This window comes from Tiliqua scincoides, chromosome 2 (assembly GCF_035046505.1).
Source record: "Tiliqua scincoides isolate rTilSci1 chromosome 2, rTilSci1.hap2, whole genome shotgun sequence".
NCBI lineage: Eukaryota > Metazoa > Chordata > Lepidosauria > Squamata > Scincidae > Tiliqua > Tiliqua scincoides.
In genome coordinates this window covers 126,489,615-126,506,283 of record NC_089822.1, presented here as the reverse complement: position 1 = coordinate 126,506,283, position 16,669 = coordinate 126,489,615, and the positions used below count along the sequence as shown (strand labels likewise).

Genomic DNA, 16,669 nt, shown 5'->3' with positions numbered 1-16,669 from the left:
AATGGGTTAAGATATGAAGAACACCTGCATAGTAACAGAACTCAGGCAAATCCTCCTGAATAACCTCAACATGAATATGCGACATTGTTGGCTTTTGTTCATGCAGTCACAGCCATGGATCAGCTGGCACTGCAATGTAATCCCCTGTGGCTAGATCGTATTTCAAGGACTTCCTTGCATTTTTCACCTGAGGAGTCCTTGCCTTCAAATAATGGGCTAAACCCTGCATGTCTAAAGATTTGGACATAAGGTAGTATCCAGGGACTGTTAGGAATATAAGGAGTGGCCTTATACTGTACTGAACCATTAGTGCACAGTCATCTAGGCAGCAGCAGAGAGGTCTTTCCCAGCCTTGCTACCTGAGATTGAGCCTTCTGCTGAATCAAACCCTTTAGTCTATCTAGCCCACTCTTGTCAACACTGGTAGCAGTGCTCTTGGGCAGTGTTTCTCAAACTGTGAATCAGGACCCATTAGGTGGGTAGCGAATCAAGTTCAGGTGGGTCCCCATCATTTCAATATTTTATTTTTAATATATTAGACTTGATGCTACCATGGTACGTGACTGCATTTGGGGAAATGTTACACATCTGTACTTTTAACAAGCTACTTTGTTTATGCTTTTAACAATGATAGTAAATGGGACGTACTCCTGGGTAAGTGTGGGTAGGATTGCAGGCTAGGATTGTTAAAAATTTTCCTGCTTCATGATGTCACTTCTGGTCATGACATCACTTCCAGTGGGTCCTGGAAGATTCTCATTCTAAGAAGTGGGCGCCGGTGCAAAATGTGTGAGAGCCACCGCTCAAGGGTTTCAGTCTGGGACTGAACCTGCAACCTTCTGAACATGTGAAAGCAGGTTCTCCACAGCTGACCTATGTCCCACTGCCATTCATGCCATGCAGCTTCAACAACGACACATGCTCATTTCTCTGTTAAGCAAGTATTTTATTTCTCTTTAAATGTATTTATTGCACTTCAATATTATAAACAAAAAATAAATTATCTCTGTTTCTTCCTTGACGGCCTCTTTTGTAAGTCTTTTGGACTCCCAGCATCAGCAGCAGCAGCAACAAATAGAACCCTCTCTATTTTCCCTTTGCAGCAAATATAGTCCAGTTTAGGGAGGGAACTCTTTTATATATCTATAACATACTTTTTTCTTCTAAATTCCTAAGAAAAGTGCAATGTTTGGTTTTTATTTAAAAGCAGTGTTGAACAGCAGCAACAGTGCCCCTCCCACCCTGCAAAGAACACACAAGTATCCCCCATATCATGCAGACAGGAGAGTGATCAAAACGTGCCATGAGAGCTCCTGTAAATGGGATGTAAAGATTTGATATGTATCAATGCAGAGAACAGGGCAGGGCAACTCTCAGCAAAGGTGGGATGCTATGGGATACTACTGGGGAAAAGAGGGAGTCCAAGCTCCCTTTTTGGTCACATCCCGTACAATTTTTTTAAGGTTGGCTCCTTTTTAAAAATCTACATGGTCTGGGTGTACAACCACTGGAAGAAACTTGTTTTCTGAATTACTGGGATCTCTGCGATCTACATACTGTAGTCTGTGTGTAATTCATGCTTGCAATTCCATCATGTTCCAAGTATGGAATTTGGTACCTAGTACAGAATTCAGCATTCTGAAAATCTCAGCTACCTTTTTTTCTGTTTTGTTTGAGAAAATCAAGTTTTTAGCCCTCATGGCCAAGACAAGGAGATATTCTTGGAAATGTTGGGCTTCGCTTAGCAGAATCCAAAACCCAACATACATGACAATGGCAGAGCTACTTCATCAAAAGTGATTGTGCCCCAATCATGTGTAAAGTCTGGTGGGGTGCAGTTTAGTGAACAAAGGAGTTGCAGGCAGCACTCACAATTTTTTTCTTCACAGCTCCCAGGTGGTTTTGACCTAGTCTGTATCAGAGTTTGCCTTGGTGCTTTCACTCTTACACACAACATGTGTTTATATGCAAACACACTCGGAGATTTACTTAGCAAACTTGCATTTAAAGAGGTAGTTCTGCCACCATCATGTGTAGTTTAGGCCTCAGAAACTCAAAAGAGGGCTGAGCAAAACTTCCAGAGCTCAAAGGGCAATGCTTCCATGCTCTGCATCACTTCTTGTATTTCCCCTACCACCCCCTTCCACAGCTAGTGGAAGTTGGATAAATTGTGCAGAATAAGCAAATACTGTACATAAAAATATGTTTCATTTGCATATCTTATTCAAGTGAGAGATTTGGGCATTTCTTGGCACAGAAGGATTGCTTTTTATTTTTAAAGTGCCAAGTACACACAACCTTATAGGTAAGGAAGGGGGATTACTGAAACTAGCACTAATAGGTTCCATCCTATCCCCTTCTGGGGAAGAGAGTCTAGTAATTATTAGGTAAGGGTGATTAGTCAGATGCCTGGGGTTATATATGCAAATCTGGAACAAAAGTGGGGTAGAGTCTTACAAAGGCAGCTTGCAGACAGCAAGGATTCTGGGATTCTATGCTCTGTCCTGGAACAGGAGCAAGACTGAGAGGTCATGCAGGATCAGGTGCTCAAGTGCTGGGCAGGAGCACTATACACAGGTTAAACCTTCAGAAAACAAACACCATTACCTGGAAGAACCAAGAAGATTGGACAGAATGGTATTAGGAGTGTTTGCTTAGCCCTTGCTTCCCAACAGCTGAATAACTTTTGCATATCTTCCTCCACTTCCCTTGGCATGGAAGAAGTCTTAGCAAATCTGAACTTTCTTCACCACTTCCTTGAATTTTCCAACTGCACTCATGCTCACACTCATGCTCCTCCCATTGGTACTGCCCTTTTGTGAAACTGACCAAATGACCTTGGGCTCTTCACAGCCTTCCTCCATTCCCTGGCCTCCAGAGCATGCTATGGCCATCTTGGAGAACCGAGCTTAACCTATGAACCAGTGGAAGCTCCTTTGTGTTTTTCCTGTTGTTATTGTTTGAGACATTTACAAAATATATACTACAAAGACACAGATACCCACATCAGACAAGACAAAGAGGACTATGGCCCCATTTGCTCAGCTGTAAGGGAAGGAGGAGTTAGAAACTGACCAACTTAAGTAGTTCTACCCACTAAAATCTATACTATATATTGAACATCTTATGGAACTGTGCAGCTCCTAGCCCCATATATGCTTCCCATTTTTCTGGGAGACAGCAACAAAGGTATAGAGGCCCAAAAGCCTAAGACTTGGAGCTACGGTAGCATGCAGTTTAAGGACAGGAGCTGAAGTTGTGATGGTCATTTCATCAGGGTATCTTGGGTTTTCCTGTTCCCGAGAGCTACCAATAATTTTTATTATTTACAGTGTTTATATACATAAGAGAACCTTGAGACTACACATACACACACACACACACACATATATATATATAAAAACACACACACACATTTAGAAACACGGTAAAACGCGTGTCCAGTTCATTTGCTTGATCTCCACTAGCAAATAAATGATCTTCAATCCACAGAGCACCGCAAAGATTGCGGGCCGGGAAAAGCGCCCTTCCTCCTGTACCTGATCTCCTCACCGGTGAGGGATCTGTTCTAGCAGATCCCAGCAGTGATGGGCTCTCCACCCTTGCCGGATCCCTTCTGCTCCTCTTCTTTCATTATCTTCTTCCAAAGAGCAAAATATAGTCCAGTGAGTTAGATTTGCTTGATGATTGATTCTCAATTCTTCTTCCCCAAACTCTGAGGGTTTCAGCGGCTGACTGGTTCAGCAGGCTTAAGGATTGATTCGGAAAGCAAGGAGCTTCTCTGAATGTTGGTTGTTGAGGGTCCTCAGATCAGGGAGACGGAGGAGCAGCTTGGGGAAAAGTGTGGAGTCATCTGGATGCTTCTTAGTTACCAGAGTTCTCAAGGCTCGTATTAAAGTCTCTTGCAGGATCTCAACTGCATCTACATCAGAGATGCCAGAGCGATCTGAAGCCCAGAGCAAAGGTGTTAGATTGCCAGAAATAGGAAAGACATGGAGAATAGAGTTTTCCGGGAGGCCTATTTGCCCAGAAATATATTTTAGGAAAAAATTTGAGACAGCAGGCCACACCAGGTGTCATCATCAAGAGGGATAACACCATATCACCTGAGCCTCCATTCTTTAGTCTGCTGTGGGCCCAGCCACCTCGAACTCTCACTGATGACCATGTTTTCACCACTCACCAGTGAGAACACAACTCACCACTCACCAGTGAGAACACCAGTGACCAGGCCTGGAGAGGAATGAAGATTGCCAAACCGAGGTGGTCTGGAGGTAGGCTTAATGTTGCATTAAAAACATTAATGTTGCACTAAAGCGCCTGGAAAGTCAGGGGAGATGTGAGTATGTCATGACACCACCCCAAACTTCCAAAACGCCAAGTTCATGCAAGTGTCAAAGCAGGTGACACAGGTCTTTGGAATGCTTTTGGTTGCAATATTTACTTGACCATCAATATCAAACTCACTTATCTTTACTGTGCTCAAAAATACTATAGAAAATAGACACACCTTACAATTGCAGTGTAGATACAAAAGACAATTCAACATTTATCTGTAATCTGTGCTTTAAAAAGAAGTGAAAATTTTGCCCCACCATGATTAGAATTCTGCACAAAGAACTAATTTCTGCAACTATGACTTTTTTTTAAAATTCTATTATTCATAATTTATTCTGATTCTCCAAAACAGAGAAAAGAGAGACACTGAAGCCCCACTATTGACTTTTGGAAATTTTACAGCCCAATCATATGCATGCCTATTTAAAAGTATAATTGAACTCAATGGGGTTTACTCCAAGGTAAGCTATATAGGTTTAATTTCTACCCTTGTTTGCCAGTGTGGGATCTCAGATTCCATATTGAACAGGTCAGACTTTCAATATGGTTACTTTAAGCGTTCTGAAACAGGGAGGAGTTCTATAGACTTCTTCCACCCCACAACTGCAGGGACATCCCTTAACAGAAGCTCCTGTCCAGGACAAGATGTGGCAACGCCACCCAGAACCCTAGCCCTATGATATTACCATGATACGGCACATGCTTACCTGCTGAGACAAGAACCACAGCCATGAAGAGAGCCATTTCCTGTGCATCCAAGCCCAGCGAGCTGAGTTTCTCACTGAACTCAAACATGGCATCCAGCAATGAGCCCATACCCATGGTACGTAGACTGCAGAGCGAGTATGTCTCCCCACTCAAGAAGGTCACCACTTTCTCCTTGGGGCTGAAGAGGGAGGAGAAGCGCACCATCAGCACCTGAGAAGGGATAGGAAAAAAAGAGAGGTGTAAGACATTGTCAACTTTGTCAAATATTCCAGCTACTTAAGAAGTCCTGCATAGCTAGTAACAAACATATTTCTAAAGCTAGGCTTTGGACTTGCCTGTTAAAATATCCTGTTACCAGAGGTGAGAAATGCATGAAAATCACGAGTGTCTTTTAAAAAGGGGAAACACAGATTGAACAAGACATGATGTGCATGTGCAACCTCCTGATTTTAGAAACAGGCTATGTCAGATGCAAGGGAGGGCACCAGGATGCAGGTCTCTTGTTATCTGGTGTGCTCCCTGGGGCATTTGGTGGGCCACTGTGAGATACAGGAAGCTGGACTAGATGGGCCTATGGCCTGATCCAGCAGGCCATAGTATGTTCTTATGTTCTTAGCATGAGCAGCAGATGCCTCCACTACCCACCACCACCTGGCACTTACATTGAATAGGCAGCACCTGAATTTTACATTTCTGGGCAAGACTGCCAGTGCCAGACCTTGAAAAGCACACCTGCATGGCACAGAGAAGTTTTTCTGTCTCTATAGTACTATGATGGGAGAAGCTGCATTTTTAGCATCTTCCAGCTATATAGGTATTGAAGGTAAAAAATATCAATATGCTGACCCTTCATGGGAGAATGTTGCTAAGTTATGACAGGGTTCTTTAACCCTAAGCTGTCTTGTGTGTGATAGCTTAGCACACCTCTGGCTGCTTAACACACCTCCCCTAAAACCATACCAACAGGGCTACTTCTCTTTGTGATGGAAATTTTCATTTCAAAGAAGAAAAGCAATGCTCTAGTGCAGGGGTGCTCAATAGGTGGATCGCGATCTACCGGTAGATCGCGAGGCAAAATGAGTAGATCGCGGAGTGCCGACCCCCCCCCCTTCAGGTGCCTCTGGGAGGAAACGCCGGGAGTAAGGCCCATTGTACTCAATGAGGCTTACTCCCAGGTAAGTGTGGCTAGGATTGCAGCCTCACAGCCTAATCCTAGGCATGTCTACTCAGGAGTAAGTCCTGTTATACTCAGTGGGGCTCAAGGTACACCAACATACATTGTACACATAAATGTTATATGTTATGATGGCGCGAACATTGTAAAAAAAACTCTGGTAGATCTCCGGGCCTTGCTGGGTTTCAAAGTAGCTCTCGAGCCAAAAAAGTGTGAACACCCCTGCTCTAGTGCTTGTAATTGAGAAGGAAAGCATATCTGCAAAGACCATATCTTTGCTCAGTCCATTCTTGTCACTAAGATTCTGTGATTCTGTTTACACGGGGTTTGGACTGTCTGGGTGCAGAATGCATCCAGCCACATCACCACAAGAAATATGCAGTTAGTGACTGACCTGGAAAGTGCCTGCTTTGAGTAGCATTACTTGGTCCTGCTGACAGAGCGACTGGAAACCTGGGATGCTCTTAGCAAACTCCACCACCTCCTTAACAGCTGGCGTGAAGCACTGTGAAAACTCTTCCCACACTTGCTGACTGCTCTTGCCATTGCTGCAGTATGGAGTGGCGTTCAGAGGGCAGGCCTGTGGGCAACAAGCATATCAACAATGAAAGGAAAGCCAGCTCAGTCAAATCAGAACCTCTTGCAAAAAAGGAGGGACTGTTAAGAAACAAGCCATGCCACATATTTGTGTTATTTATTTCTGAAATGTATTCCCACTCTATTTTATATAATCCCCACCACTTTCTACAACAAAATTAGGCTCAGAAAACAACTTGTAGAATCCAAATGCATAGCAAAATCAACTGCAATTAAAATTGACATAATTTTAATGTTGCAACTTGACATAGTCAAGTTTAAAAGGGGATTGGACAAGTTTCTGGAGGAAAAATCCATTATGGGTTACAAGCCATGATGTGTATGCGCAACCTCCTGATTTTAGAAATGGGCTATGTCAGAATGCCAGATGCAAGGGAGGGCACCAGGATGAGGTCTCTTGTTATCTGGTGTGCTCCCTGGGGCATTTGGTGGGCTGCTGTGAGATACAGGAAGCTGGACTAGATGGGCCTATGGCCTGATCCAGTGGGGCTGTTCTTATATAAAGAGAATATAAAGAGAGGACAGCCAATCCTCCTATCCTTGTACACACAAAACTGCTTATCTTAGCTGTTTTCCTTCCAGTCATGAGGTCACACTGGGAGAAAAGGGGCTTTGAAAGGGGGCTTTGGCCAGGGAAAAGGATTCAATACCTCCATCTATCCACCCATCCACCCTGCTTCCTTTCCTCAGGACTGGATTTCAAAGCAAACAATGCCTAAGAAATCAGACATGGGGAACAGGAAGCATTTTAGTTCTTATCATAAAATTAAATTGTCCTAAATCAAGTAGGCAATTTCTTTTAAAAACCTGCCAGAATTCAGGTGCCCAGAAGACATACCTCTTGTACAGGACACCTTAATCCCAGTTTATGGGAACAATTTGCAATTACAAAGCAGCATGTGAAAGACTGTTTATGGGCAGGGACACTCTTTATAATTGGTTCTCATGCTCCAGGGTTGAAGGTCTGGAATTTTAATGATGTTCCAGAACTGGTTCAAATTAAAACCTGTCCTGAATATAGGAAGGGGACAGTGACTCACAAAGTTCCTCTGGATGATCAATCATGCCATGATTTCAGATTGACATTAGCCCTTATTAATTTCTTATTATTTCAGTTAGATAAATTAGTACCCTATCTATACTGCAGTCTAGTTTAACAATTCCTTTTCCCCAGGCAACTGAACTCTAGGAGGTAGGCACTAAGGGCCCAATCCTATCCAACTTTCCAGCACTGATGCATCCATGCCAATGGGGCATGCACTGCATCCTGCAGTGGGGAGCAGTCCCAGAGGCTTCCTCCAGGTAAGGGAATATTTGTTCCCTTACCTCAGTGCAGTATTGCAGCTGCCTTGGCACAAGAAAGTTGGATAGGATTGGGCCCTAAGAAGTTTTAACAGAAGTCTCAGTACCCTCATGAACAACAATTCCCAAGATTCTTTGGGGGAAGCCATGACATTAAACTGGAGTATACCCACAATCAATTTGTTGTGCAATAAATGTACCTAATCTGAAGGAGCAAACTGTAATTTTGTAGTAGTGTTCCCTGGAAAGTGGAAGGGCAATTCTAAATGCTCCATCCATAATGTTCATGGTCTCAATTTAAGTATTCCTAAAATATATTTGCTACATTATTTGTCCTGTGGGTTCCGGGAATGGTTCACAGTTTTAAGTACAGTAAGTACAATAAATGAACAAACAAAATAAATACAGTTCTGTTGCTTATTACCCCTGCGGTTCCACCAGTTTGCCACAGAGGGCACTCCAGGCTTTGGAAATGAGATTTTTCTGTAGGAGATCTTGCTGCAGAATTACCAAGGAAAGACCTTGGTATGATTTGCAGCCCTTCTCAACTGCACTCTTCAGTCAGTACCCAATTTCTAAAATAAGACCTGCTGAAGACCCTGGACATTGCATGATGTCCCCTCAGAGCCCCATGTCCAAACTGCTATCTGTCACATCTGGAAATAACAGAACACCCCAGGCAGCTCCATTAGAGCAAGATGGAGGCAGCCATGCACCTGAAGGAAAGCTTCTGGACATGGAGGTCCCATCTCTAGCAAGCATGGCTTGTAGCCATTAATACATCTAATCTTTTTACATATACATAGTGATGCCTGTCACAACATCCTGTAGCAAGAGATGCCTCCGGTGTCATCATGAGGTACTTACAATGCCTCTGCTGGTGGTCCCACGCCAGGGACAGCCCCTCTGGGGATTTGCCTCAGGATAGCCATATTCAAAGGCTGGGTAACGGCCAGCGTTGTGCAGATAGCCAGCCTGCTGGGCTTGGAAGATGTCATTGCCAAAGCACCGGGGACTGTTGTCCATGTAACTGGGTGGCTCCTGAGAACCATAGTTGGACAGGCGCAGGGTGGCTGACTCATACTGCCCGTAGCTGTAGGAATTGTTCACCTCCTGTTCGTTGTAGTTGGTCAAGGAGCAGGCCTCGCTCCTGGAGGGTCCATTGTGCTTAGTGAGGTGGTCTTGCCCACTCACAAAGATGTCATGGTAGGCCTTTGAGATGGCACTGATAGCCTCCTCTTCCTGGGCAGTTGGGCTAGGTGGGGCATCTGACTCAGGGCTCATGACAACGTCCATCGGGGCTTCATTCAAGCTGTTCATGTAGCTCTGCATCTCATCAAGCAGCCGCTGCTTCTCCCGCTTAGGAATGCGCCCAAAGCGCACAGCTGTCAAAGGAAGGAAAGGAACACCATCAGTCTCTATGAAATAACCAGCAGACAAGTTGCAACAAAGGACTTCAGCAAGCACAACTTTTCTCACAACCAATGATGTTTCTGGAGAAGTTGAATCCGGAGAAGTTGAATCAAAATTTTCCCTTGAATTGAAGCTGACAGCCCTGTATATTGAAAACCTGCTGGTAGGCAGCTCGCTCTCGCTCGCTCGCTCGCGCTCTCTCTCTCTCACACACACACACACACACACACACACAGAGTGCAATGCTGATTGTTAAGCAACTGGGGGTCTGATGGCAGTTTTTTTATTTTTGGCACAATTCTGCCTTCCAAAAAGTGATGAGGGTCATATCCAAACCCGCTTCATCCAAGGAGCCTCTGCAAAGCCAAAATTAGCAACTGGCTTCTGGGTACATCCATCATGTGCTCAGGAGAAAAGTTGCGGCCATTAATCAAAGGATACTGTCTGCTCGCTGGGCATGAGTGGCTCCTCCCACATCCTTTGTTGCTCTAAAACTCCAGGCTCAGAAACATAAATCAACCCAGGGCTCCATTTATCAACCAGGGATTTGCTGACTCCGTGCCCTGTGAGAAAGCAGCAGCAGCTAGCCAAATGTTTCTGCCTTTGGGGGTGGCTTCAGCTTTGCACCACTGGGAACACTGATGATACAGCCTACTTGGGCAATTGCCTTCTCTCTCCTCTGGCCCTCCCCCTCATTAACCAGCGATTTTAGGGAATGGCACCAGGGTTGCCATTCCCTTAGAGAGTGCCTTTTACAGCACAGGTAATAAAGGCAACTGCTCTGTCTGCAGTCTTTTTAAGGAAAGATACACTGCACTTCTACGTTTTTTGCTGTTGCTCAGTTCATTTGAATGCACTTGAAAGAAAAACCACCAGTTTGGATACAAGATACATTTATAGCTCTAGATTGGGATCTATAATGGCTTCCCCAGAGTCTCCTGTCTACCTTAAATAGGTTCTGGCCCTGCCCAGATGCTCACCATCTCTTGACATGCCCACCGCCAGGCACTTCTTGAAGCGGCAATGCTGGCAACGGTTGCGATTCATTCGCATGATCATGCAGTTTTCATTCTTCACACACATCTTGTAGTTGATGTTCTGCTGTATGCTCCGGCGGAAAAAACCCTGATTGGTGGAATCAGAGAAGGGATGGTCAGTGCACAGGAACTAAGGTGGCTATTTCAGCGGAGTTAATTTTTATCACAAGAGGTGACGGGGCTTAAGCCTACTGTAAAGCCTAGAAGTTCTGTTTTCTAATTTTATATGTATGGCACCCATACTCTGGTTGCTTAGTAGTGATAGTGCTTGCACTCTGCATATGCTCAGATCCCTATATGTTCCAGATGTTTTTTGGCTGACTCCTGCCATTCAAAGGGCTCTGAAGCTCTGGCTCAGATTGTACTCCGAGTTGCAGTCTGATCCTCTCCTAAAGCATCTAGAGATGTGGATTACTAAATTCAATTGATAATAAGGTTTAAATATCAATTTAATATAACTAATTGATCTAGCAATTAATCTAATTTAATCTAAACACTGCAGTCCTAAGTATGAGCAACAAGGCCATCACTGGATAGAAGGAGGGGGTCTGTATAGGGCAAGGACCCTTGGAGAGTGTGGGGGGATATGCAGTGTCTCTGCACACTGCACTCCCCTGCCCCAGAATCCCTGGCTGTGGGGGCCAGGCCACCCAGTCCAGCTTTTATCTTCACACAAGCATCATTACAAATGCAGCACTTAACTTTCCCAACTAGCAATAAACAGAAATCATTTGCTTGCATAGGGAAAAACAAAGACATTATGCAGGCAGAGACACTGCTACAGTAGGATAAAGCCACACCCAGGATTTTGTGTCTTGATCTTAGAGTGTTGGGAATTGGCGCTCTCTCTCTCTCTCTCTCTCTCTCTCTCTCTCTCTCTCTCTCTCTCTCTCTAACTTTTAACACTCCTTTGGCAGTACAGGTATTTATTATTCATTTTATATATTTGTATCCTGCCTTTCTTGACATTGTCACCAGCAAGTGACTTACAAAAAATTTTAAAAACACAAAAATAATAGAAAACAATGAGGGGCATCAAATATTCAGTGTAATTAAAAGCAGCAGAATAAAAATAGAGAAAAATATGATGGCTGATTAATTCAGAACTGGAAATGCTCCTAGATTCAAAGTCTTTGCACATGTCTCTTTCTAAGTGCTGGTTGGAGATATTGTTAATTCTAGGAAATTCCCTAGTTAGGTCTCCCCCACAGTCCAAGAGGCCAGTTTGGATAGAAGGCAGTGCAGGAGGGACCAAATAGATTTGGAAGAAGAACTAAGAGCCCAATTCAGTCCCACGCGCGCCAGCTCACCACCAGCGTGCACTGTCTCAAACATGCTGAAAGGCACATTTATGAGCCTTACTGTGGGCCCAGCACTGGAGCTAGCCCAGCATGAACCCCTGCTGGGCCAGCTCTGGCACTGGGCCTATGGTCTGTCGCCCAGCACTCTGTGCAAAGCACCTGGCGAAAGAGAGGTAGGATGGGGCAGGGGGGAGGCAGGGGGGAGGTGTTCTGGGGTGGGTGGATGGTGGGGGAAGGTGTGGCAAGGGAGGGAGTGGAACTGGAGGGGGGTGGCTGCAGCTCAGCTCTGCCAGATTCAGAACCCCACGTCAGGCCATGTAACCAGACATGGGACTGATTCTGCTCCAGCTAAAGAGCTACCGCGGAATCAAGTAGCACCATTACAGGGCTACTTCCCTTACCTGGGGGAAGGGGACAAAAGTCCCCTTCGCCCGAGGAGCCACCAATGGCTGCCTGGTATACTCAGGATCCTGCAGTAGCCATTTTGGCATAACTGGAGCCCTGTGCACTTGGCAGCTCAGGATTCAGCTGCCCATCACCCCTTTATTCTTTCCTATCCATTTTTACTCCTAACCCTCTATTTTGCTAAAGAGTACAGTATAACGTTCCAGTGCTGAATGCAAATAGGGAGAAGAGTAGGGGAGAATCTAAATTACTCTTGCGAGGCATTTTAGAAATAACCTAGTCAGTGCAGCACCAATCTGGTGCTTTTCGTGGCAGGGGCCACCCCCTGCCTACTGCTCTCCTGACCCAGAAGTAATTGCAGTGACGTCATCGTGTCACCACAATTACTTCCATGCCACCTCTTCCTTTTTCCCCTTTAAAAAAGGGGGGGGGAAGGAGACGTGGTCTGGAACCATGCCGACAGTGGCTGTTTTCTCACAGCCATTATCAGTACAGTTCCTGGCTGATCTGAGAGCCACCCTCTTCTCCTCCCCTTTAAAGAAAGGAGGGCAGCCCTCAGATCTGCTGCAGAAGTGCAGCCACTATTAGCATGGTTCCGGACTGTGCGACAAAACCAGTGGTGGTGGGGGGAGTGGGTTGTGGCACCACCCCTCAAACCTGGCACCTGGGGCATTTGCCTCCATTGCCCTCCCCAAGGTACACCACTGAGTCAGTGAATGCAGAATTCACTCTGGAGAAGATCCATTATGTAGACTAGAGTCATGCTCAAGAGTCAAGAGTCAATGCATGTAATGTATTCTGAGTGCTGAATCTATTGGGTGCTGAATTCAGTGTCCTGAGATTCTGAGTGTCTATCTTATTTATTTTATTAAAAAGTGACTACAGAGATACATCTAAATATATAAAAGGGTTTGGAGCTACTTGCTCAGTAAGGTATAAAGAACCAACAAAAGCATGTAAAAACAACTGTATGTGTATACACAAACCCATTCTTCCCACTACTACTTATCTCTGGCTCTACCTTACCTTACATCCTTCGCAAGCATGGACACCATAGTGAAAACCTGAGGCGATGTCACCACAAACTTTGCAGAGCAGCACCATACCACCTGCCTCTGTTGGGAGAGACACAAGTTGTGGTTAGCTCTCCATCAGGCCCTGTGCCCACCTTCAGTTCCCCCTCCCAGCATCACTTTTAGAGCAACCACTCTTGGAAACTGAAGTTATTATTATTATTATTATTATTATTATTAACAGTATTTATATACCGCTTTTCAACTAAAAGTTCACAAAGCGGTTCACAGAGAAAAATCAAACAACCAAATGGCTCCCTGTCCCAAAAGGGCTCACAATCTAAAAAGATGCAAAGGAATACCAGCAGACAGCCACTAGAACAGACTGTGCTGGGGTGTTCCTATCCCAGCACACCAAAAAACTCTAGAGATACCTTGGGGGCAAACCATTCTCATTTTCTCCCATCTTTAAAATGGAGTCATGAATACTCCAAGATATTGTAAATTAAAGGAAATCTTGTCATCAGCCCCAACCAATTGGGACAGGGTGGGTTTTCACGTTCCACTTAACAAGGCAGATTCAACAATAACCGGATTAATAAGGAGTGGCCCCCTGGCCTTGCTCTGTTTGAAGCTCAGCCAGGGTGTTGAGCAATGGGCAATTTTTGGTCGATTAGTTAAGGGAGCATGCAGGAGTCTCTTGGGTCTGCCTGAGGAAATAAGAATATTTAGCACTTCTGTAAAATCTGGAGAGGGCTCAGAGTGCTTTGCATACCTTATTTTGTAATCCACAACCCCATCATATAGGTCATACTTATTATCCCATTATAGCAGAATGTGGGGACTGAGGCTTAAGAAAGTATGACTTGCCTAGGGCAACTGAAAAAGTTCATGGTTGAGAAAAAATCTGAGTTCCTGGCTCAGGTTGATTCACAATCTAAGCTAAACTAACTTTCAGTGCCCAAACCCTCTCTCACGCTGGAGCCCAAGTTTCCCACTATTCTTGCTTTTAATGCAGAAAATGGGACCCTCTGCCTTTTACTTTGCCATTGGCCTGCTTTTGCCTCCATTCCTCTCCCCCTTTGTTAAACAGAGAGAGTGGCAGATCACATGTCACTTACTGGTGAAGGTGCTGGTGGCTCCATTGGGTTTGGCAGCAGACACCCTACTTGGTGCTGGGGGTGACTGGCCCTTGCTGGGATAGCGAATTCCCTCAGGGAACTGGAAAGCAACCTTGGGTGAAGAAGGAGAGCTGGCTCCTTGTGGCTTGATGGCCCCAATCTCCGTGAGGGTCAGTTCTTCCAATGAGGAGGGCAGAGAGTGCTGGGGTGAAGGCACCAGATATCCACTGGGTGGGCTGCCTGGGGTGGGGCTAGAGCCAGCTGTTGAACCCACATACAAGATCACGCCACCTGGGAGGATGAAAAGAAATGGGGGGGAGGTCAGCCCTGGAAAAGCATAATGCACGAGAGAGGCAATTCAAATAATACTTTAAAAACATCACCACACCTGGGTTGGAACAATGAGGTCCTCTAAGGAGCATTCTGTAATCGGAAAACAAAGCAGCAAGCCAGAATCAGAATGCTGCACAGACTGCAATCAGAATGCCACCTAGTCCAACCCCTGCCCAGATGCAGGACTGATGCACACACTCTACAGCAGCAGAAGCAGAGAGCAGTTGCACTGAACAAATGTGGTTAGAGAGCAACAACTGAAGATGACTCCCACAAGGAAGTCGAGATAGACACTGCAGAATCCCTCCCTCAGAATAGCTAAGTGGATTGTTCCACTCGGTCAGGCCTGTATTGTGGCCCACCAAGTACAATCCAGCAGAAAATGCTTTGGGTATCATCTAGTGTCACCATTGCCCAGGGCCAGATAAGAAGCAAAAGCAGGCCTGGTTTGTGCAACCCATGTTGCAACTTCACAGAGTTCCTACATAACTCCTGTCCTACATAAGCCAGGGGCACCATTGATTCAAATAGATATAGGTCACTGGAGGCTTCTGCAGAGCACTCACACCCAGAAAAAAATGGGATATATTGCAGCTATCTGCCCCATCAACACATCTCCTGCCGCAGATTGCTGATGGCCCCTAGTCCTGAAAAGTGTGAAGACTGCTGATTTAGTCCAATCCCGTGCTGCCAACCAGTCCAACTTTTCCTTGCAAATCTCCACAGAAGGTAATTCTTCCATCTCTCTAGACAGCATGTTCCCATGCTGAACTTCTCTTACAAGGTGAACTTCACCACAATGAAAGCAATAGAAAAACACCCAATTGATTTTAATGGAGCTAAAGTGCAGTCTTTTGTCCCAAATCTTTGTGTGATTTAAAATCACATTTCCACATCCTGTCCTTGCTCTCCCTTTTCCTGACAGTCTCATAAATATTTGTGTCAATGGTCTGACCTGCCAAATCCTGCATATGCAGGGCAGAAGAGAGGAAGAAATGAGGAAGGTGGCCTTGAATGAGTTCAGTGCCACTGAAAAATCTCCCCACAAAACTTCCCTTTAGTCACAGCACTGATCCATAGCGGTATGGCTAGCAGCTGTGTCTGAAGATGTGAAGCTGCTGACCAACTGAATGTATGCAGCCTCCTTGTGGTTCCAAAACTACAAAGCCAGGGAAACAGCAGGAATGTGGTCCAAGAGACACGTGCTGTGCAAAACTAGGGCAAACGGATGGCACAGATACACAGGCATAAAACCCAGGCGGCCATCTGAAAGCCATTCCAGCAGGCAGAGACAGCGCCAAGACCCCACAAGAGGCCACTGCAAATGTCAAGTCCCAGATTCCTTTGGCTCACTTGCCCAGAGCAGGCCCCCCAAAGGGGACATTCAGAAAACTCACTCCATTAACTGCCCCTTAACAGTCTTTACCGCCTTGTCCTACCAGAGGCCCACAGTGGCACTTACTCAGAGCCAGGGGACTGTCAGGAGGTGATTCAGGCTGTGTGCAGCAGCTGAAGCCAAAAAAGCAAGCCAACAAAGAACCTTGTCATGCAAGGCTTCTATTGAGAATCTGCACTTATGTAGATAGGGTCTCTTGCTGCCTCCTGCCCCACCATCTGCAGACAATGGCAGCCTGTAAGTGAGGAGGTCCTTCCATTTCCTCATAAGAGCCCTGCTGAATCAGACCAAATGCTCATCTATGAGCATCTTTCCTGTTTCCCACAGGGGCCAAATAGAAGCTCTTGGGAAGTTCACAAGCAGGACATTAAGGTAACAACAGTCTCCTGTCCTTGCTCCCTCGCCATCATGACCAAAAAGCCACTGGTTAGATTTGTGTTCCATGAATTTGTCTTGTTCCCTTTTTAAAGTCAGGAAGGCTAATGCCCAGCACCACATATTCTGGCAGCACAGTCCATAAGTTAATTATGA

At 45.3% G+C, this 16,669-nt stretch overlaps 1 protein-coding gene across 1 annotated transcript in view; it reads right to left on the bottom strand.

The window, feature by feature from the left end:
- Positions 1-944: 944 nt before the first annotated feature.
- The window catches only part of LOC136641632 (nuclear receptor subfamily 1 group D member 1-like), a 40,710-nt gene continuing 24,985 nt past the window's right edge, over positions 945-16,669 (bottom strand). Inside the window, exons 2-8 of the mRNA XM_066617598.1 lie at positions 14,410-14,700; positions 13,302-13,390; positions 10,513-10,657; positions 8,987-9,504; positions 6,615-6,800; positions 5,046-5,256; positions 945-3,946 (exon numbers count right to left, since the gene is read on the bottom strand). Of these exons, the coding sequence (XP_066473695.1) occupies positions 3,750-3,946; positions 5,046-5,256; positions 6,615-6,800; positions 8,987-9,504; positions 10,513-10,657; positions 13,302-13,390; positions 14,410-14,700 (1,637 nt within the window). The 3' untranslated portion in view covers positions 945-3,749. The remainder of the gene's footprint in view (positions 3,947-5,045; positions 5,257-6,614; positions 6,801-8,986; positions 9,505-10,512; positions 10,658-13,301; positions 13,391-14,409; positions 14,701-16,669) is intronic.